Source organism: Copadichromis virginalis, linkage group LG5 (assembly GCF_057382275.1).
Source record: "Copadichromis virginalis isolate Kocher_CV1m ecotype Utaka linkage group LG5, C_Virginalis_male_GT1.1, whole genome shotgun sequence".
Classification (NCBI taxonomy): domain Eukaryota; kingdom Metazoa; phylum Chordata; class Actinopteri; order Cichliformes; family Cichlidae; genus Copadichromis; species Copadichromis virginalis.
Window position 1 is genome coordinate 27,753,389 of NC_140622.1, and position 21,306 is coordinate 27,774,694.

At 38.8% G+C, this 21,306-nt stretch overlaps 1 protein-coding gene across 9 annotated transcripts in view; it reads left to right on the forward strand.

The window, feature by feature from the left end:
- The window catches only part of slmapa (sarcolemma associated protein a), an 83,327-nt gene that overhangs the window by 51,342 nt on the left and 10,679 nt on the right, over positions 1–21,306 (forward strand). For 3 of the 9 annotated variants that reach the window (XM_085457191.1, XM_085457192.1, XM_085457200.1), the window contains 20 exons: positions 1,278–1,340; positions 2,275–2,370; positions 2,744–2,815; positions 2,907–3,047; positions 3,139–3,276; positions 3,652–3,820; positions 4,578–4,628; positions 6,581–6,754; positions 8,441–8,506; positions 11,686–11,745; positions 11,889–11,960; positions 12,230–12,310; positions 12,713–12,772; positions 13,538–13,663; positions 13,889–13,963; positions 14,058–14,158; positions 15,801–16,005; positions 16,100–16,217; positions 18,911–19,082; positions 19,961–20,095. In XM_085457191.1, the coding sequence (XP_085313317.1) occupies positions 1,278–1,340; positions 2,275–2,370; positions 2,744–2,815; positions 2,907–3,047; positions 3,139–3,276; positions 3,652–3,820; positions 4,578–4,628; positions 6,581–6,754; positions 8,441–8,506; positions 11,686–11,745; positions 11,889–11,960; positions 12,230–12,310; positions 12,713–12,772; positions 13,538–13,663; positions 13,889–13,963; positions 14,058–14,158; positions 15,801–16,005; positions 16,100–16,217; positions 18,911–19,082; positions 19,961–20,095 (2,175 nt within the window). The remainder of the gene's footprint in view (positions 1–1,277; positions 1,341–2,274; positions 2,371–2,743; positions 2,816–2,906; positions 3,048–3,138; positions 3,277–3,651; positions 3,821–4,577; positions 4,629–6,580; positions 6,755–8,440; positions 8,507–11,685; positions 11,746–11,888; positions 11,961–12,229; positions 12,311–12,712; positions 12,773–13,537; positions 13,664–13,888; positions 13,964–14,057; positions 14,159–15,800; positions 16,006–16,099; positions 16,218–18,910; positions 19,083–19,960; positions 20,096–21,306) is intronic. The other 6 variants (XM_085457197.1, XM_085457198.1, XM_085457195.1 and 3 more) reach the window with 5 other exon arrangements.

The following is a 21,306-nucleotide window of genomic DNA, read 5'->3' on the forward strand; positions in this document are numbered from 1 at the left end:
TCTGACAACAGGAACATATTTATTATTTGCCTGTATTAAAATACTGTGTAAGTGTAAAGTCTGTGAGAAGCAAGCAGATGGAAATGGCTAACAGAAATCCAGCTGAGCGTAACACTAATGGACACTATCAGTACTCGTTATCAGTCACTCCTTAAAGTTTAATTTTCCACAGAGCTTTTCAGAATCGTGTTTATTGGCCAAATATATGTGCAGACACATACAGGGAATTTGGTTCCGGTAGATGGTGGCTCTCAAGCACAGCAATGTAAAACAAACACACACACACACACACACACACACACACACGTGTCTATATACACACATTACACATACATACATACACAAAGCTGTGTAAACCAACTATAAATAACGAATCTAAACTTATATACATAAAATACAGAAATGAATGAGGTGTACATGAAATCTTTCTTCAGATGACTGGAGAACCTGAACATGTCAGTGTGGTTATTTGTAGGCTGTATTGAGTGTTTTCATCACTTTGCTTGCTATCACGCAGACCTATTTGAAATTTGACTAGATTTGTTTCGTTAAGGATTCTTTTGTTAAATTCAACAGCCTCCAACAACAAAAAGAAAAGCAGTACTAACTTTAACACTTTTTTGTGCTAAATATGTTTTGCTACTGGCAGTCAGTAGCAGATAGTTAGCATCCATTCTATGATACACAACTTAGCACTGACCCAGGCTTAAAGTGTGGAAAAGCATGGGGCTGTGAAGGTACTGCATGTAGGCCACCAGAAGTAAATTACAATAAATATGTTGTAAATTATACAACTTAAAAAAAACAAACAGAACTAAGAAGAATACACTACATTATTCATTTTCTGACCCGTTTTTAATACTGAAGTAATTTGTCATTATCAGAGGGAAAGCGGTAAAAATTAAGTTGTGGCTACAACAGTAACAGTTGCATAGATGCATAGATAAACATTACTGACTGACAAACAGATATTGAAATGAAAGTTATTAACGGAGAGTCGTTCAGAGAATTCTGAAGCTCAAAGTGAGTCAATGAAAGCAGAGAATTATATATTTCATGTCATGTTTTAATGATCAGAGATGTAGTCAGACAGAAGTGGACACTGTTCCTGTGCTCTGTCTTCATGTATGTTTGTTGTTGTATGTTAAGGTCAGCTTACTCTTTAACCTTTGGTTTTTCAGCTGTTTATTGACTCCTTGCATTCAAACAAAAGGCTGAATGAGTCTCAGACAACTGTCAGCATGTTTCCATGGTTTGTGTTTGTGTTCGTTTTTTAGGTTGCAGCCAACACTCCCAGTATGTATTCTCAGGAACTGTTCCAGCTCTCCCAGTATCTACAGGTAACACACTGACACCTACTGGACATATTTGAGAACTACACTAACAATAATGAGTCTGAAATGTGATTGTGCTTCTCCTTATTTTCTTATTTATATAAATATGTACAAACACAGTTAAACTGGTGCTTGCTCACATACAAATAATCATGGTGAGCCATAAGTTCAGGCTTCGGACTGCTCTAAACAGCTGGTTTATGGCTGTTTTTGCACCATCTATATGATGCCATGCAGAGGGATATCCTTCATATAGTTATCAGGCTTGAAGGCTCCACCCACCTGCTGGTCAACCCTTGTGTTTACCAACAGGAGCCAATCAGAAGAATGCAGGCTTACTCTGTTACACCCCAAAGGACTAAAGTTATGAAGCTGGGAAATGAACAGAATAGGTCTGCTTTAACAAGACAACATTGGTAATGTGAAGACTTGACAGGAGTATTTCTCTGATGTGAAATTGATGTGAATTTTTATCTGATAAAAAAATAGATTACATAATGAAAAGCATACATCAGAGGTCATTACTAAAAACCAACTTTCTATAAAGCACAAAGAACTGAAATGAAGAATACATGTTTAAATTATTTCTAAAGGAAGAGTGAAAAAATCTGATTACTGGTTTTGTTTTTATTTTTAATTTTTATATTATCCGTTTTTAGCTACAATCACTTAAGATTGTAGCTAAAAACGGAACCATGTATAATATTATCATAAATGTTGATGCACTGTACCAGAGTTGGCTTAGAACTAATTTGCATCCTCATTCCCTCGGAAGGTTCCAAGCAAAGATTACAATAAACCGCAAAGAAAAAGCAGCTAACTGAAGTTAACTTGTGCACTAATATTAGTGGATAAAAATCAGACATTGTCATAAATAACTGTGTAAGCTTTTGTTTGTGCTGAGTTATTTTTCATCGACGACCTCCCTCTCACTCTCTAGGAGGCCTTACACAGAGAGCAGATGTTGGAGCAGAAGTTAGCCACTCTGCAGCGTCTGTTAGCCACCACTCAGGAGGCCTCAGAGAGCAGCTGGCAGGTAGGAAATACCACGTTTCATTCTTCATTCTTCACAAGTTGAGGAACAAGTGCAGCTGTGATCATGCTTTCTGGCAGCTCAGCATTTAGTCTTTTTAGTAACATATAAGTATAGTGTTTCCCACAAATCACAAATATGAGCACAACAAAATGAGGCACAGCACTTTCATTGGTTATTTAATAATAGAGCCTATATAGAGTTGTGAACTTGGATTCACCTCGAGTTTGCAACATCATATCTAACTGCTCATATTTAATCAGGGTCATTTAGTACACTACGCTGCGATTAGTTAAACTAATTTGTGTTGTTTTCATCTATAGATGGTATCTAATGTGATAAGGACTGCTGTAAACTAAGTGTGTGTCTCCTACAGGCTTTGATTGATGAGGACCGTCTTCTCTCCAGGCTGGAGGTGATGGGCAGTCAGTTACAAGCTTACTCTAAGGTATACATACACATAAAAAAATGGCTGCATACTTCTACAATGAATCAAAGCAAAGTTAAAATGATCATCGCATTTTAAAATTCTCTTTCAGTCCCAGACAGAGGAAGGGATCCGTAAGGAACTCTTGGCTCTTCAGGAGGACAAACACAACTACGAGACAACGGCAAAGGAGTCTCTGAGGAGAGTTCTGCAGGAGAAGATTGAGGTGGTCAGGAAGCTGTCAGAGGTGGAGGTACAATACACATGTGTATATGGTATGCACAGAATGAAACTAATTAAAATTTCTAAGCTTAACATTTGGTGCCATCTCTGCTGTTGTGCAGCGCACGCTCAGTAACACCGAGGACGAGTGCACCCACCTGAAGGAGATGTCTGAAAGGAGTCAGGAGGAGCTGAGGGAGCTCGCCAACAAGTACAACGCGGCCGTTAATGAGATCAAAGAGCTCACTGACAAAATTAAGGTAACCGTCAAGGAAAAATTATTTATTTTCCTGCAGCATTACTTTATTTTAGAACAAGTTTTATTTAAATGTGTTTTTGGGAGATATATTTAGAATAAAATTATCTACAAATTCAGTAGAGGGAATCTGTGCTCATTTTAAGCTCATTTTGTGTTTTATCCTTAGACTCTGCTAGAGCAGCTTTGCATTATTTATAGTTCAGAATAATCCTTATTTATCAAAAATGGGAGCTGTGTTTTATGTAGCATATAATCTTTTTTTCTATTTGCTTTCTCCCCATTTCCCTCCTTATTCCACTTTTTTTTACCCTTGTCTTTGTCCTCTTCTGTTCCTTCCTTTGGCTAACCTCTCCTACGTCCTTTTCTCCTCCTCCAGGCTGCAGAGGGAAGACAAGAGGAGCTCACTCAGCGGGGCGCGACAGAGAAGAGGGAGTTGGAACTACGGATTGAGGAAATGGAGGAGAAGGAGCAGGTTCTCCAGGCTCGCATCGAGGCTCTGCAGGCAGACAATGACTTCACCAATGAGAGGCTCGCTGCCCTGCAGGGTACAAACACACGCGCGCGCACACTTCAATTCATGTGGCATTACACAGACTTGGACGCTTAATCCAATCATATGGTTGCGTAAATCAAAGCTTGATCCCAAAATGTAATAAAAGCAACTGGACAGCAACTTCTCATTCAGGAGGAGCTCAGAGTTGATCTGCTACTTGCAATTAGACATCTGAGTGTATTTAGGCATCCGATTAGGATGTTGGATCTGTTTTGCAATAGTTAATGGAGAAAATGACAAAAAGTGTATTTTGACTAAATTGTGAGGAGGTCATATTACTGTAGTATGAGACAGGTGGCTGGTCAAAACAATTTATAACAAATGAAAGGTCTCCTTTTTACCTGTGCTTTAATAACATGCTCATCCTCTAGTCATAATCCTTTTCGCAGCTTAAAAAATGCCAGCCCTCTCGTGTACTTTGTGGTCCAGTAACTTAGAATATTTATAAACATCATAGCCAATTTCAGTTTTGTACTGAATGACCTGGTTAAACTCATGATAGGTTGGATACATTAAATGATGGTTTTTCAGTCACCTGGTGATCAATCTGCATCATCTGCATCTTTACAACTATACACAGAGCAAACACACTGTCCTATTTAACCCGCTGGCATAGTGATCCCTTTACGCCAGTCACTTTAATAACATAGCGCCTCTTGTGCAGGTCAGATCATGTCTTCGACCTGTGCTCGGACTTCCTGTCAGTCAACACTTCTCTCTGCTTTTGTTGTTGTTGTTGTTGTTTACAGTGCGGTTAGAACAGCTACAAGAGAAAAGCATTAAAGAGAACAACAGTCTGGGTGAGTCCACATGTCCTGGGTTTGCGTCATCTGCATCACCGTCTGTTTGTGTATCTCTATCACTTCCTCAGCCTCCACTAATGATGCATGACAGCTTCCTGCATGATTTCCATGTAATTTCCTGTTGCTTGCTGCTCTTATCACTGAACTTCTATCTGTCTGTCACGGGAATCTGGGTGTCTTCTGTTTTCGTCTTGTTTATGGTAGCATGACATCCAGCCTTCGGGTTTCCATTTCCTCCGGTAGTTTATATCTTGGTGCAGGAACTGAAGCGTTCAAATAAGTCCTGAGAGTATTCAGAAAGTGTCATCTTTTTCCACGTTTATAATCAGAAACATAAACACTGAGATAAAATGACCTAAATTTAAGTTTTCAAATATTAGGAAGGTTTATAATAATTAGTTTTAGGTGATGTTACTTATAGAAATACGATGTTACACAGCAATATTACTGGGGGGTTAACAGGAAGTTAAAATAATTTATCAGGAATATATCCAGTTTTGAAAATCAGTGGAGAATATATTGGGCATGGTTGTCAGGCTCAGTTGCAGCCCTCTCCTCTTATACAGACCTATTATATGAAAAGTGGCTGCACATGAGCGCACCCTGCAGCATTATTGACTAACTCATAAGTCACCAGAAATGGGAGCTGTAGGACCAGCATCATTTATGCTTATTACAGTATGAAATATAGCAAATATTTCCAACTTTGTAAAGGTTGTTCTTATTATTCCAGTTATGACTTATTTGAATAAGTAAACAAATAGTAAAGCTTTACACTGCATGTTAAAACAAATTAGGGGATTAAGGCACCGCACACTAGCTGCATCCATCATACAGTATGTGGGTTCTTGTGCAAAAAAACGTTGTGGTCATTTTCCAGAGATTTTTACGGTTCGCTCACCAATAAAGCAGCTCAGTTTTATAGTGTAACTACATATATCTCTACAATGATTCCAGCTGATGTAAGATGTTGCACTAGGCAACGAGAATAGAGGGAATAGAGGCGAGTTCAGAATTGATTGAGCAACTTGAGCAAAAAACTTTCTTTGTTTGTTTCTCAACTCTTCAGCTGTGATTCTTCTGATGCCATTAAGAAATGGAGGGGAAGCTTGATGACGCCCTTAAATGGCAGCTTGAGCTGTTTGGTTTAACTTTGCTGTGAGATAGTGAGAGGAAGAAAAATGTCGTTTGGAGAAAAGTGAGCGAGATAGGGTTATTATTATTATTTTTGGTACATTCTGAAACTGGAGTTGAAATGTGAAAGTGGGTCTCTGACGAACAGGTAAAAAAATATGACGTGAAACTAAGGCGAGTAAATATTTTACCTAAAACAACCAAAGGTTTGCTGATGCTGTGGCTCTGGTGATCTGAACTTTAATTTATGTTAAATTAGTAGTTTTTACCCCTCAGCCGTAAAAGGCTGATGAGGTATTGTTGTCACACCGCCTAAAGCGTTTTCTTTTTAATGATTGTTCAGGGGTACATCTTTTCCTTAGGGATTAATAAAGTATTCTGATTCTGATTCTAAAGTCTTTTGAAGCCAAAGTGTTTCATGTGACCTTCAGTTTCAGCTCTGTGTGAAGCCCGTAGGATTTGTACAAGGCTTCATGTCCTTTAAATAGCTCGATGATCGGTATATCCACTGGTGATAGTGATGGAAGTTTTTTTTCTGGGGCTTTTTGGATAATCTGGGCTGTTTCTCTGGTTTCCAAACTGTCCACTGCTTTGTTTTTCTTCCTGTGGGGGGAAAAGTAGCCTTGGTCACTGATTGACTTCTGGTCATTGAATGCCTGACACTCTGAACATGAATGCTGCGGGTGACTGCCTCACTGCACACCTTGCCACAGTAATCACCTTATGACGGAACCCGCCATCATTTAGACTCTGTGCTCAACATTTCTGGTGACATTTCGACAAAATCGTCTATATCTGATCTGGTCACATGACAGATGTCGTCACTGTCCCCCACGGACCAGTAGAGGAGCTTGTCGAGGACAGAGATTCCACACAGCAGATACGCGAGAGCCAGGAGGAAGACGATGATGAGGAGGATACAGACACCGATGATGGTGCAGTTGGGGAAGATGGAGATGGTGCAGTTGGGGAAGATGAAGATGCTGATGGTAGTTTAATTATCATAATAATAAACTATTTAATTTATATCTAGGCTTGTTTTTTAAAAAGGTTTTCCTTCACAGAATTAACAAAACAAAATGCTATTGTAATACAAATAATTAGAAAAGCATTTAGGGAATAATTTGCTCTTGATATTATTTGGGGGGGGGGGGGGGGTTCCCCAGGTTTTTAGATTTTTATTTTTTTTATTTTTTTATTTATTCATTTATTTTTTTTAACATTGATCTTTATTTTAGGATACAGACAAACACTTTCTAATTTAAAAATGCATTTTATTTTTTTAATCACTCCTTTAAACCCTCTTAGTGAGGAACTAGTTTTACCTAGTAATTTATGAGTGCAGAGTGACCTTAATCCCGTTCAAATCTGCCATCTCTAATTACTCCAACCAGGAGATCATGTGCTTGGTTTGGTTTCTGTCCTCTGGCAGGATTCAGGATTCAACTGAACACTGCCTTCTGGGCCAGTCGATCAATGCTTTTTCTGTTCATGGGTTTGCATACTGTGTAATGACACAATATCTCCTAAATTGGTGCCCACAGTGGTCCAAAATGTGTTGGATTTTTTCCCCTTTCCGTTTCTTTTTTTAATGAAGTGGGTTAAGATCACAGACACTATCCAAGTTTTTTTTTTTTTTTTTTTTTTAAACAACAGCCAGTTAAACATTCCTGCCACATCATATTACGCATGACTATCCTCCAGTTTTCTTGAAATAACCTATTTCAGACGGTGATACTTTACTTAAAATGAGCCTCATATTTTGCACATTTAAATGATAACTTGTTTGATCCGAGCCTTGAATTCAGTTTTTGTGATTTGTTAGAATTTTGGGAGTTAAACTGTATCATCTTTTTGATTTCACTTTGTTTTGGTAAAGTCTCTACTTAGATGCAAAAATGAGGTGGAATTATTATTATCATTATTATTATTTCTTCAAAGTTCGAGCGGACTTGTGAAAACTGTTGGGCTGGTTAACTCGTTATTTCTTGTGCGTGATGTTGAAATGAAAACTTGCTGGGAGGCTTTGTTTCCTGTCTGCTGTTTGCTTGTCCACATCTTGTCTGATGTGGTATCTGTCCAGAACCTTTGTGTTATAACTTTCTGTCTGAAGAGACCAATTTTGGCTTTAATTTCAGCTCCATCCTTTTATTGTGCATCTATCTGTCCTCATAGTTCTCTGTAAATCGTTCTTTCATGCATTCTACCTGCTTCTACCTGTTTGTCCGTCATGATTTCTGTCTTTGGTTCTACCTGTCTGGTCTAAAACCGGGTTGGGTCTGGAGAGCCAATTCTCCACTGGATCCTGTTCCAGATTTGTCGATCCTTAAGGACAATGTTTTGTGATTCTGCTTATCTAATCCAGAACATTAAGTTTTATGGTCTGCTCTTCAGTGTGCTTATATTGGCTACACGGGCACAAGCACGTAGGATGCAGTAAACCCACTTGTCTTGCAGTTCAATATAATATTGCAATAAAACCAGTTTAGAATCAGGACAAATTTTTAAAAAAAAAATCAAAATCCAGAAATTCAAAAAAATTGTATCGATCTGCGTTAAATCCATGGTTCAATTTACCCTGGCATTGATAAGCAGAATCAATAAAATCGAAAAGAAATACCGGGCTCTGCTCTGATAGTCTTAATAGTAATGTCAGTTCTCTGTGTTTCTATCAGACAACTGTCATGTTAACAACAGCGGAGGAGACTCGACTAGAAACCAACAATTAATTGACTGTCCGCGTGAGTACAAGCATCCATTTCTGCTGTACACCGAAACACTTTTTCCTCATTATTTCCTTTACTTTCTTCCCACGGAGGCCAAACAATGCCAGGAGAAGCCAAATGAAACTGTCAGAGCGCTTAAGTCATAAAATGAAAAGCACAACATTTAAGTTATACTTAGGCAATTTTTATTTTGTTTTCCTCAGAATTATAAGATCTGGACACTAACATTTAATAACTAAAAATTTCTTCCACTAAATTCCAATAATACCATAATATCCCACTTTGTAATGATTTTAAAAATTCTAAATTTCGAGATGTGATGTAATGAAATCTACATTTTTCTTACTCATTCTTCACATGCCTTAACACATCATCGCATCCTTGGATTTTCCTGGTTTAAAGTTGTTTCTGTTCTTGCTCATTCTTCTTTACTTAACTAGTGAACTGTGATTAAATCTTTTGGATGAAGATTGTTTTTCTTTAATTGGATGTTTCTTCAGAGCAGTTTTATTTTGTGTGAAACAGGCTGGTAAAGAGTATTCTGAGAAAACTGCAAGTGTTCTTTTCATAAAGATGGGCTAAGCAGCATAAACTTTTTAAGGTTGAGTAGTATTAAGTGTAGTATTTAAACCTTAAGCAGCCAAACTATTTTATGCAGATATAATTGTTTAATGGCTATGTTTGTGTTTTCATGGTTTCAATCAAATGTTCTTTGCTGCTGTGGGTCTTTTAGTTTGTTCACTGCAAAATATCATGTAGTACAAAGTAAAGAATAAAAATAAAGTATGATTTTAAAACAACACAAGAAACAAAACAACATCGATTTCTAGCACAATTTTCTATTATCCTTGCCACACCAAAGGATGATCTCTTAAAGAAAAGTTGTAGATAAGGTTGGGCGATATGTAAAATTTTTCCAGTCCAATAACCGATGATAGGCGATATATTCATGCAGGTGACTTTTTTTTATTGGCGGAGCAATGTGATTATGCACAGACTGATTTGCGTGTTTAGAATTTATACGTTTTGTTTGGAGGGAATATTCTACCTTCTTTTCACTGCGGCCACAGTGATGCGGACGCTGCACCGGTCCATCGTGGTGAAGAGAGTGTAAAAGCGAAGCTCTCAATTTACTGGTCGATCTACGTCCCTATCCTCACCTATGGCCACGAGCTGTGGGTAGTGACCGAAAGAACGAGAGCGCGGATACAAGCGGCGGAAATGAGCTTCCTCCGAAGGGTGGCTGGTCTCTCCCTTAGAGATAGGGTGAGAAGTTCAGCCATCCGGGAGGGGCTCAGAGTAGAGCCGCTGCTCCTCCACATTGAAAGGAGCCAGCTGAGGTGGTTCGGGCATCTAACAAGAATACCTTCTGGGTGAGGTGTTCCGGGCATGTCCCACTGGGAGGAGGCCCCGGGGCAGACCCAGGACACGCTGGAGAGATTATATCTCTCGGCTGGCCTGGGAACGCCTTGGTGTTCCCCCGGATAGGCTAGAGGAGGTGGCTGGGGAGAGGGAAGTCTGGGCTTCTCTGCTTAGGCTACTGCCCCCACGACCCGGCCCTGGATAAAGAAGAAGATGGATGGTTTTTTTCTGATGAAAAAAAAAACAGTCTATACTACTCTGCAAGAGCGACATCTTGTTTTTCTGTCAGCAGCAGCACATGAAATTTACCTCACTGCAGCTGGTACAGACATGAATGAGCTCTCTTTGTGATTATTCCTAAAATCACAGCACAGCTGTTGTTTTTGACTGTTGTGAATGAAGAGAGCAAATATGTGTTATTGGGAAGATTAAGTTAAAGTGTTAATACCATTTGTCAGATCATTTGAGCAGGCTTTAGCTGAAAAATTGTGAAACTAGAGGTTCATCATGAGGAACCAGGACCCACCTAAGCCTTAATTTCAGTTTTATTTTTCATGGTTCTGTGAGAATAATTAGATTACATTTGGAGCCTGGTGATGTTTCACTGACCAAATGTTCCTGCATATTGAACTCTTTCTTCCTCTTTTTTAAAAAAAAGCCCACACATATATATTGTTTGCTTTGATTTCCTTATGGCATCTTTTATTCTTCTTCTCCTGGAGCAGTGTTTTTTCCTGCATGCTGCTTTTATGACTTTTCACTAACGTGAAACAGATTTTTTTTTTGCTCCCTTCTATTTTTTTTTCCCCCCTCGTCTTCCTTCTCTTCTAGTTTCTTCAATTCACATAACTTTGGAAATTTTACCTTTTTACACATTGACCATGTCTTCACTCATACCAGAAACAGATTGAGTAGCAAGTGTGTGAAAACATTTGAGGAAACATCATCCACTGTGGAATTTTTATTGCTGCTGTACCTTGTCGGTTGATTACATTTACTGTCAGCTGTCAGCCACATTCTGGTGTGGTTTATAATGCACAGATGGAGATTAAGACTTTAGATCAGTGGTTCTTAACCTGGGTTCGATCGAACCCTAGGGGTTCGGTGAGTTGGTCTCAGGGGTTCGGCAGAGCCTCCACCGTGACATGCACCGCTCATTTTGTGCACCAATAAAAAACATATCTATGTCTTGAATTTGAAAAAAATCATATTTTATTTTTCACTAAAGAGGGGTTCAGTGAATGCGCATATGAAACTGGTGGGGTTCGGTACCGCCAACAAGGTTAAGAACCACTGCTTTAGATGAAGCTTTAGTTTTAAGGTCATTTGGAATTGATTGAAGTGAGCTGTGTTAATTTTGTAGTTTAATTTCACATTTATTGTGTGAACAGCTAATAACAGCTGGTAAGCGTAGTTTGGCTTTTTCAAGGGTCTCGATTGCATTAAGTATTTATTTTTTATTAACTTTATTTCCACATTTGAATTCAGTTAGTTTTTGCTGTACAAAAATGTCATTGGATTTATCATACTGAATGTAAGGATACATAAGTGAGATGTCACTGCAGTAGTGATTAATTACTTCAAGCTGTCAGCTGGTTCAGTGTTTTACACGTTTTTTCCTGTCGTCTGATAATTGTGTTAAAATGATTCATATCTGATTCAGCTGTTCAGTTTGAGAAGTTTGAAATAAAACATTACTTTTTCTGAATTTGTATACTAACACTTTTACTAACCAACTGCTAATCCAGCTGATAATGGTGGCAGTCAGATTTTATTTTCTGACTTTTTTAAACTGATTCCTTCTGGTTTTCTGTTTTTTTTTCTCTCTGCAGCTGTCATAGAGCTAAAGAAGACCGTCAGTGATTCACTCCACAAACTGGCCAACTTTGATGGTAAGTTAATAACTCAGTTTCTTTTGGATTTCTTTTGTTTTTTGAGTCCTGATATAGATTCATCCATGAACAAAAGCAAGCTAAATGGATTGCTGTTTTTTAAAACCTGAACTGAAATTTTCACCCTGATGTTTCTGTTGAAGTGATGGACGCCCACTTACAGAACAACCAGACGGCGGGAGATGACATCCTGACCAGCCCTGATCGACTCAAAGGTAGAGAACACACCAGAGTTAGAAATTAGGTTTTATGATATTGTTTTATTTTTTTTAAATGTTCAGTTTTAATGATCCCAAAATTACATTTGATTTAAGTAGAAGTATAAATCTACCTGAACACTGTGCATGTGTTCCAGCTGATTAAAGTAATTTATTGGTTTTGAATTTGATGGCACGAGTAAATGTTGACTGTCAAGTGATTACACTGTAGTTTTTTAGTTAGTCCTGGCTGATGTGCATGTTTGTTTTCGTGTGTACGTCCACAGGGAATCAGATGGATGCCAAAGAGTCAGACATGTCCGACACTCTGAGTCCCAGCAAAGACCGCAGCAGTGACGACACGTCAGGTCAGTGAAAACACCCATACATTCTTGCTCATCGGTTTAAGTCTAATTTTGGCAATTCCAAAATTTGTCTTGTGTTTTCTCAGTTTTACTGGAAAGGTTTTTCTTTTCCACCTAATTTCGAATAGCGTTGACATCTGTTTAAAGTTTAGCTGTTCTGTCTCACACTGTCTGCTCTTCAATCTTTAATTAATCATAGAGTAGCTTTACAAATTACTGAGAATGTTTAGATTTTTTCCTGAGGGTCATAAATGAGTTGCCTGAAAGAGATTTGTGTTATGTATCTTTTAAAATCGCTTGTTCTCTCTAGCAGTTTATTATGTCAGTATCTGATTCGCCTTGAAACTGCTGGAGTATAGATCCTAAAGCAGCCACAGGAGTTTTACGCATTTTTGTGTGTTTCAGATGGAAACATGAACGACCAAGAGCTGAATGAACCCCAGAACAGAGTAGCTCTGCTCAAAGGTAACTGTGGCCGTGCACCTGTGATCATAAACCCCAAAACACCGGGCCGCCCAGTTTGATTATTGTATTTAACTGACCATTAGGAAGATGTTCAGCTGTGCTGGTCCCTGAAGGGCCTGGTGTTTTTTCCATTTTAGAGTTTGTGTCTACAGACTGTATAAAAGGCGGATGAAGCGAAGCCTGAAGTGCCTTAAACTCTCACCCCTGCTAATGGCCAGCAGGGGGTGCCTTTGGGTGCAATAAGAAGTCTAGGTGTATTAAATATGAGTGGGGGAAAAAGGCCTCATTGCCATGACCTGTGACCTCAGTAAACTATTTCCTGCAGTTTGTGGTCTCAGGCGATATTTTAAATAAGCGCATTTTTTAAAGCTGGGATTGCATTTACTTATGTCTAATATACACATGTAAATCTGAATAACTGAACCAGGACGTCATAGCAACTTCATCCGTCTTTTCAATAAAATATCTACTAGCTACTATCTAGTCAGCTGGACACCCCCCACCGCCCCCACCCACTACACTCCTGACTGACTGAATAAAATAGTCCAGTCAGTTATGTTCAGTAAGTTGATATCCACACTGCCACCGTGTGCTCAGTCATTTATTCATATATGTATTTATTGAACAGTGAAGAAGTTAAGTCTGGAAAGTTCCTGTTTTTTGAATAAAAATACAGATAATTTGTAGACCCTGACTTTGTCATTGAATAATAATAATAATAATAATAAATAATGTACTTAACATTTTGTATGTGTCTGTGGTTAGATGAGCTACATCGGGCCGGTCTAGAGCCTGGAGACACGGAGCAGGTCATCCACCATCTCCACAGAGAGCTTCTGGAGGCCCAAGAATTAGCCAACACCGGCAAGCAGAAATGTCTAGAGCTACAAGGTAACAGTGTTCTCACAATGCTGTGGATTATATTTTATAATTAGAATTTTAATTATAATTAATAGCTCGCAAACTTTGTTTGAATTAAAGTTTACATTTTTACTACAGTATTGTTGAGTTTGTGAGATTACAGTTCTTGCCCTGCATCGCTTCAATTATACGTTGCATGAAAATATAAAAGAACAGTGGTATAAACATAATGACTGTGTGACTCTTGGTGTGCAGCTCTGTTGGAGGAGGAGAGGAGGAGTAACTCTCAGCTGACTGAGGAGTCGACCAAACAGATCCAGTTCTTGCAGAGTGAGTGAATACAGAGAAAAATATGTACTATAGATTTGTATCAATAAGTATTTAGCTGCCACATCTCACTTCCTATGTGCTTGTGTGTTTTTAGCTCAGCTTGGGAAGCTTCAGGCTGACATGGAGGCACTGAGGGAGCAGAGGGAGAGCACCATCTGTAGCACCAGAGAGGAGCTTTACTCTGCCCAGGAGGAGGTACCTCTTCACCTACTGTTGCTTCCAGTTCTTCATCATAACTCTTCCTTACTTCTCTTCCATTCTGTCTTGAAACCTCTCTTGGCTAATGTGTAACATGTCAGACTCTTCATGGACTCCAGGGTTTGAGTGGGTCATTAATAACCCTTTAAAAGTTGAAATTGCTAATAACAGCTTTAAAAAAAACTAACTAAAAAAACTGAACTAAAACTAATAAAAGGGAAAATTTTAATTAACTGAAATAAGACAACAAACTGAAACAACATTGTGTGCAATTAAAAATATTCAGGGAATGTCTTTGGGTTTACTCAGTCTGGTTACATTTTTTTAACACACAAGTCCTCAGGAGGTTTTAGTGCATCTTACTAGGGGTGCAACGATACACAAAATTCACTGTTCAGTTCAATACTTTGGTGTCACACTCCGATACAAATTTTTTTTTAATTTGTCATTTATTGAAATTATAAATATATATTTTAACTCAAAAGTACAGTTTTTAAATTTAATGCTGAAACAACAAAATAATTAAAAAAAATCTATCTGATTGAGGAATCACTCATCTTTGGAAAAGAGAGTTTATTACAGAGAAATGGCTCTTTCCAAAATAAAAGCTATACTATACTCTTCTTCCGGGGTATATTCTCAGCAGCATATTAAACATATCAGGTCCCCATAAGGTGCTAACGGCTGTCTAAATGACTCGGGTAAAGTTTGTAGCATGCGTGCTTGTTGTTTTTGTCTGCTTCCAATTTGCACTAGGATGATGTCGGTGTAAATGTGCAGTCATATTCGTTGTGTTCCCACTAGTGCTGTCAGTGTTAATCTCGTTAAAATGACATTAACGCCATAACGCAGCAAATCTCCGTTAACAAGTTACCGCAGATCGCCCCGTGCATGGGGCTGGACGGCGTCAACACGTTAACAAGCTAACTGCGCTAACGCACTAGTTCCCACCAATGTAATTGAGCATTGCGTGGCACATCCAACATACTGTTTTACTTTTGTCCATGACTCGCTTACCATCAGGGTCATGCTTCACATGAAGACCAAAATAGTTCCAAACGCCAAATCTGAATGAGGGTGGGGGAGGTTCAATTTGCCATGTTGCAACGAGCTTAATTTTTGTCTTGCTAGCTTGTGCTGCGCTCAGTGGATCTGCGCTCGACAGTGCAGCCTAGGCAGAGTAGTCGAACGCAGATCCACTGAGCGCTCAACACAGACAGCATCGTCAGAAGAAAAGTTGATAAAAGAAATAAAAAATTTGTATTGTTCAATATCGATACAAGTATCGTTGCACCCCTACATCTTACATCTTGCCTGTGGAAATATTTTTAAAAATATTTTCTTTTGAAATCATTGTAATAATAACAAACATTGAAACTAATAAAAATGAAATTGTAACTAGACATTCTTGTTTTAAAAATGACAAATAGTAAACAATGTGACATTGTTCGCTCATAGTCCTTTCTAAGTTTATAAAAAACATTATAAGGATTTGTTTGTTTGTTTAAATGAGTCAGGAACCCTGGAGTCTCTGTCACTCATTCTTCGTTATGCAAAAAGCCTCCCTGTTTGTCAGTTTGCACCAAATTGTAGTCTCATGAGAAAGTGACCGAACCACCGATTGTGTTTTTGCTCTCAGATTCTTGTCCTGCGACACGCTATGGAGGCGGCCACGGCGGAGCGGGAGCGTGAGATCACTGTCCTGCAGGCAGACCTGGTCAGTGTGCGCTCCGAGCTAGAGCACTGGAGGAACACAGCCGCCAAATACGAGGAGGAGATCGCCCGGCTGCAGGAGGCCTTCACGCAGCAGGAACAGCAGCAGACTGCTGCCAGCGAGCTGCAGGGTGAGCACTGCCTGCATGTTTGTCTGAGGCTGTCTGTTCATGTCTTTGAATCACTACTAATCATAACTGTGCATCCTCTGTCTCGCTGCCACAGTGGAGTGCACTGCATTGCACCAGCGGTGTACGTGTTTGCAGCAGGACTGTGATGGCCTGAGAGCTGAGAGGAAAACACTCACAGAAAAACTGCACCGCCTGGAGGCTGAGCTGAGCAGGTACACACACATTGCTTTAAATTTTTTTATCTGAATCCACTGTTTTATTTTATTTTATTTATTTTACTATACTGCAGTGCTGTCAGAATTATACAAGATCACATTTAATTATTTGTCAAAAAAAGATCCACACAGCTATAAACCATTTTGAATATAGCGTTACTAAATAAACACCACTTTGAAACTTATATTCTCTTAACTGGATCTCAAGCTGAGAGTCTCGAAACCTGGAACATATCAAACTTTGTTAGGTGGACGTTAAAGTCTTTTGACAGGCGTGATCGAGTTGATGAATTCTGGCCCAGGACGGCTCTCGGGAGCAGTGCCAAGTCGACAGATCAGGTTCAGAGTTTGGATTCAGCATTAAAGGGCAGGCTGAGGGCGAGACTGACAGAAGGAAACATGGTGTCCAGCTGATTCAGGCAGAGAAAGACGAGGAGATGACAGCTGACTGACAGCTCACTGAGACTATCTGCCAGATTTGTTCTCCACTGAGAGAAAACACTGCTGCATGTTCTCACCACAACCACGTCCTCAGCAGGATTTTATCTGTGCTTCAGCTACAATTTTTTTTTTTTACTAGTTTACAATAAACTGTACACATCTTTTGACTTTCTACAAAGAGATGAATGCACTTTGGACATGGACGATTCTTATCCGGCATATTGACAGCTGAGGTAAACAGTGAACTGACAGCCTACCCAGATAGCAAAAACCTCCAAGCTGGATCCAGTTCGGAGTCACTTTGCTGTCTGAGTACACTCACTACAGATGAAAGGTGGTCAGAGCTTTTGAGGTAATTCAAAGGATAAAAAAATAGGATACTGCAAGATAGTTACACACCCATCTGTTTTGTATTTCCTGGTTTATTACTGTTGTTGATATTATTCAAAAAAGTTCAGGTCGAATGTACAAAAAACGTTTTCTTGTAAACAAACAGTAAACATCCATTATGGGCTAATCTAATATAAATGTTTTTTGATCTTTTGACTGAATGAATCACATTATTCCTACAACAGCCACCTCAGCAGGAATGATCCGGTTGATTTGGGAGGAGTAAGCAAACAATTTGAACTGACTGAAATCTATGGACAACTAGCTTTGAAATCTTACACACTGTAACTTTAAAGTTTAAAAAGGAATTTATTTAGATTTATTTAGTTGTTATGGAAGATAAATGACCTGTAGAGTCAGAACCATGTTTTGTACCAGCCTGTAAACAGGTTTATTTCTGCTCTAAAGTTGGAAATCCCTTTTGGAACCAGCCTCAAGTGGCTGTTAGAGGAACTGCAGTATTTGGGACTACTTTGTTGGCTTACTTTTTTATTAAGGTCTAGTGTAGTTATGTTTGTAATTGCAAGCTCGACATATATTTTAACTACAGTTGCACTCAGAAGTAATCAAGCATTTTTTTTCTCCTGTGTTTTAAAGTTATCAAATCCCAGGAGAAGACTGAAAACCACTTTAAAGAGATCTCACTAATGAGAGTTGTCAGCATTTCCAAAGTTTGATTTTGCTGTTTGTGGATCAATTTCTGCATTTGAACTCTTTCTGATGACATTTAGGGAAACAAGTCGGAGTGTTTTTTAATGTTGTGACATTTTGTTGCAGCATTTACATAAACAAGCTAAATACAGAAATCACTGTTTACAGTACCAGTCGAAGGATTTGATCCACATGTTGGACAGAAGGTTTTCAAAACTATAAACACATGTATAAACTCCATGTTCCAGTTTATGTTGCATGTAGCTCTATAAGCAGAAAATTATATTGGAGAGCTACGTCAAAAGGAATTTACCAGTATAAATTCCAGTAAAATGTTCTATCAGATCAAAATCTTCGCTGTCAATAAAAGAATTCCCGTCAGCACATAATTTTCCATATCATAATGCATTTGTAAGATGGATGAGGTCAGTCAGTGCCGAGACACACTGAGGACTTGGCCAAAAACATACCCCTAGTCTATTTTTGATGGATGGTGCACCAAGCTGCATAGTGCAGATAAGCAGGACAGGAAGCCAGACACAGAGAAAGCATACAGTTTGATCATTTGTATGAACCAGGCACTCATCTGTTTACCAGCAGTGATGGTGAACACATGACTATTGAGAAGACACGACTATTTGTTAACATTAAGTCTCACTCTTCATAATAAAAAAGGGAAATGCAATGTTTGTGCCTTTTTTTGCTAAAATTATTTTTAAAAATGTTGTACATCATGTGTAAGGTATCCCAGTTACACACAATGATTTATATATTTTTTGTTTTATAATGGCGTCTGGACAGAGTACAAAGTAATCTCTCTCAGTATTCCTACAGAGGTGCACTTTTTTACTACCATTGGATCTACATGATACTAATAAAATCACAGCTTTAATTGTGACCACAGAAGCCCCGCAAAGGGTGTTTAAATCATTTGTCTATAAGACTCAGCCAATTATGGGGGGAAAAAAGCTGGTCTAAATAGAGAGAAGCTAAAACAGCTTGTTTCAGACCGGATAAATTGAGGGCCTGCGCCAAGGCAAGTATAAATGACTCCAGAGTACAGTAAAAAAAAAAAAACCGAGCCTGAAATGAGTCTCATAAGTCTTCAATAAGGTCACAGCATCGCAAATCCTTCGAGAGTTTCTAACATTGTTGAGAAACGTAGTGGAGTGATTACTGAGTCGAGGTGTGATTTGGTGTGTTTGCAGCACCAGGGAGAAGAGTCTGGTCCTCAGCAGCAGTCTGGAGTCTCTGGAGAAGAGGGAGGAGGTTTTGCAGGACAAACTGGGTTCTCTGGAGAATCAGCACCTGCAGGACGCGAGCAGGCTAAAGAGCCAGCTGGACCAGGCCCAGGCCCACACACACACACTGCAGAAAGAGGTACGCACACAGAATGGGATTTAAGAAAAATAAAAATAAAACACAGAAAACGCCAGGTGAGAAACAACAGAACAAATGGAAGAGATGAAAAATAAAAGTTGGAAATGGATCAATGAGTCTTTTGATAAATCCAGAGAGACTTAAGTCAGCATGAGTGAAGGTGGTTGAGCAGATGCCTAAGGCAGATGTGAATAAAGAGAGGAAACCACACTGGGGTTCTCAGAGAAATAAAATAAAATGTACCAAAATCTCCACAGTGGGGGAAATGCATACAAGCAGCAGCCTGAATGAATTTTTGAGCTCTTTTATTTAAACCCCCCAAAAAGGTTTCAGCTAAAAAGAACTTTAAGATAGACAAACAGCTACACAAGCAAGCTGCAGTCAGTATCTGTTCAGTGGAGCACATCAAGTGACATTAATTGACAAGTTGGTGATTTATTGATTATATGTTTGCTTTGGGTAATTGAAAGTTGTAAAAAATGAAGGAAAAACATCAATCTCGGCATTACCAAAATGCATTAGCAAAATGATAATAACTCAGCAGGTCAATAGTGTTTGTCAGATAGTTGTATAAAAAGTCCAGTGTTTGTCGACTGAGTTATTGGTAACAGCAGCTAGTGAGCTTTTGTAAATGTGGCACTTGGTGGATTCTCCATCAGTTTTAAAGGGGCCTGTTATTCTTTTCTGGCAGTTTTTTTCTATTCTTGGATCTGTATGATGTCACAAGGAGAAAGGGATATCCCAAAGAGGTTAACTTTACCTGGAAGTGAACCCTTTATGCAAATGGACATAGAAATGACAGTGGTCATAGAAATAACAGTGGTCTGTGTGTGTGTGTGTGTGTGTCTGTCTGTCTGTCTGTCTGTCTGTCTCTGCAGTATGAAGACACACAGTCCCAGCTATCTGATCTCCGTCAGCGTTATGAGAGAACAGAGCAGGAGAAGCTGAACATCCACCAGGAGCTGGAGCAGTGCAGGAGCAGCCTCAAGCTGCTGCAGGACAAGTCCAGCTCTGTGAGTGCCCACACCAACACTCTTTGTTCCTTTATGATAAAAAACACAGACTTGTGCTTGGACTGTTTTTTTGTAATCTATGTTTGCTCAGCTTTAAGTTTTACCATAATTTATTTTTGCTTTAAGGTTGCTTTTTATGCAGGTGAAGCTGCATTTTTATCCTGACCTGTGAGAAATGTCACACAGCGTTAGTGTTGTCTAATGGCCAATAACATCTTTGTTGAAAGTAGAAATGCTCATAATGCCAAATAATAACTGGTGAGGTAACAAAATAACATTTAAATTGTGATTTTTAACTGAATTCATGCAGCTCTGTGAACACATTCAAAGCAGTTGTGTTTTTTTGTTTTGTTTTTTTAAACTGACTCCTCTAGCCAAGGTGACATGTGACCTCACCGTCTCTCCTGGTTTATATCCTGTTCTGATAAATAAGCTGATGGATAAAAACTCTTGGAAACATTAATCAGAAAATCAGTGAGGCGGAGCAGCCTACTCTGTACCCCCACCCCCCTTCTTTTCTTCCTTTCCTCCTCCCTCAGCTCTTAAAACACGATATATCTAAAGGCCAATTTCTCTTCATTACAACCTTGTAATTTTGCCTCTTTAGTTTTTTTGGTAATAATAATGTTGCAATATCTGAGATCTGGGAACACGAAGGCCACACTAGAAAGTCTCATTGTTTCTGTTTTTTTATTTTATGTATTTTTTGATACAAAGTCTACAATTGATATCTATTATAAAAAAATAAATAAATCCACCATTGCTGTATGTTAAGTGAACTGATTCTCTCCTGTCCCACTTTTCTTTCATGGTCTTCTCCAATTCTCATTATCCTCACAGTGCATCGTCTTTGGGTGTTGCATGGACTAAACTGCTAGTGGTCTGTAGCTGATACAGTGTGGATAATGGAATGTGACGATTGGTTTGGAAGGTCTTCCACTACTTTTTGCTGGACCTTGCCATCCTAAATTAGGTTAACTATTGATCTAATGATGCTTATAAACTGGGTTGTAACATAATTGGGGGCTTGTCCAAGACCAGTTTAATTCTTTTGTGGAGACTAAAATGCAGGATGAGTGAAGTTTCATTTGAGATATCTCCAGATAGAAATCATTTTTTATTCAACTAGGCAGATTAAAACAAAACTCCAGATTTGATTGATTTATTTGGAAGGAAAGATGAATGGCACTGATGTGAGCTAAAAGTGTTTT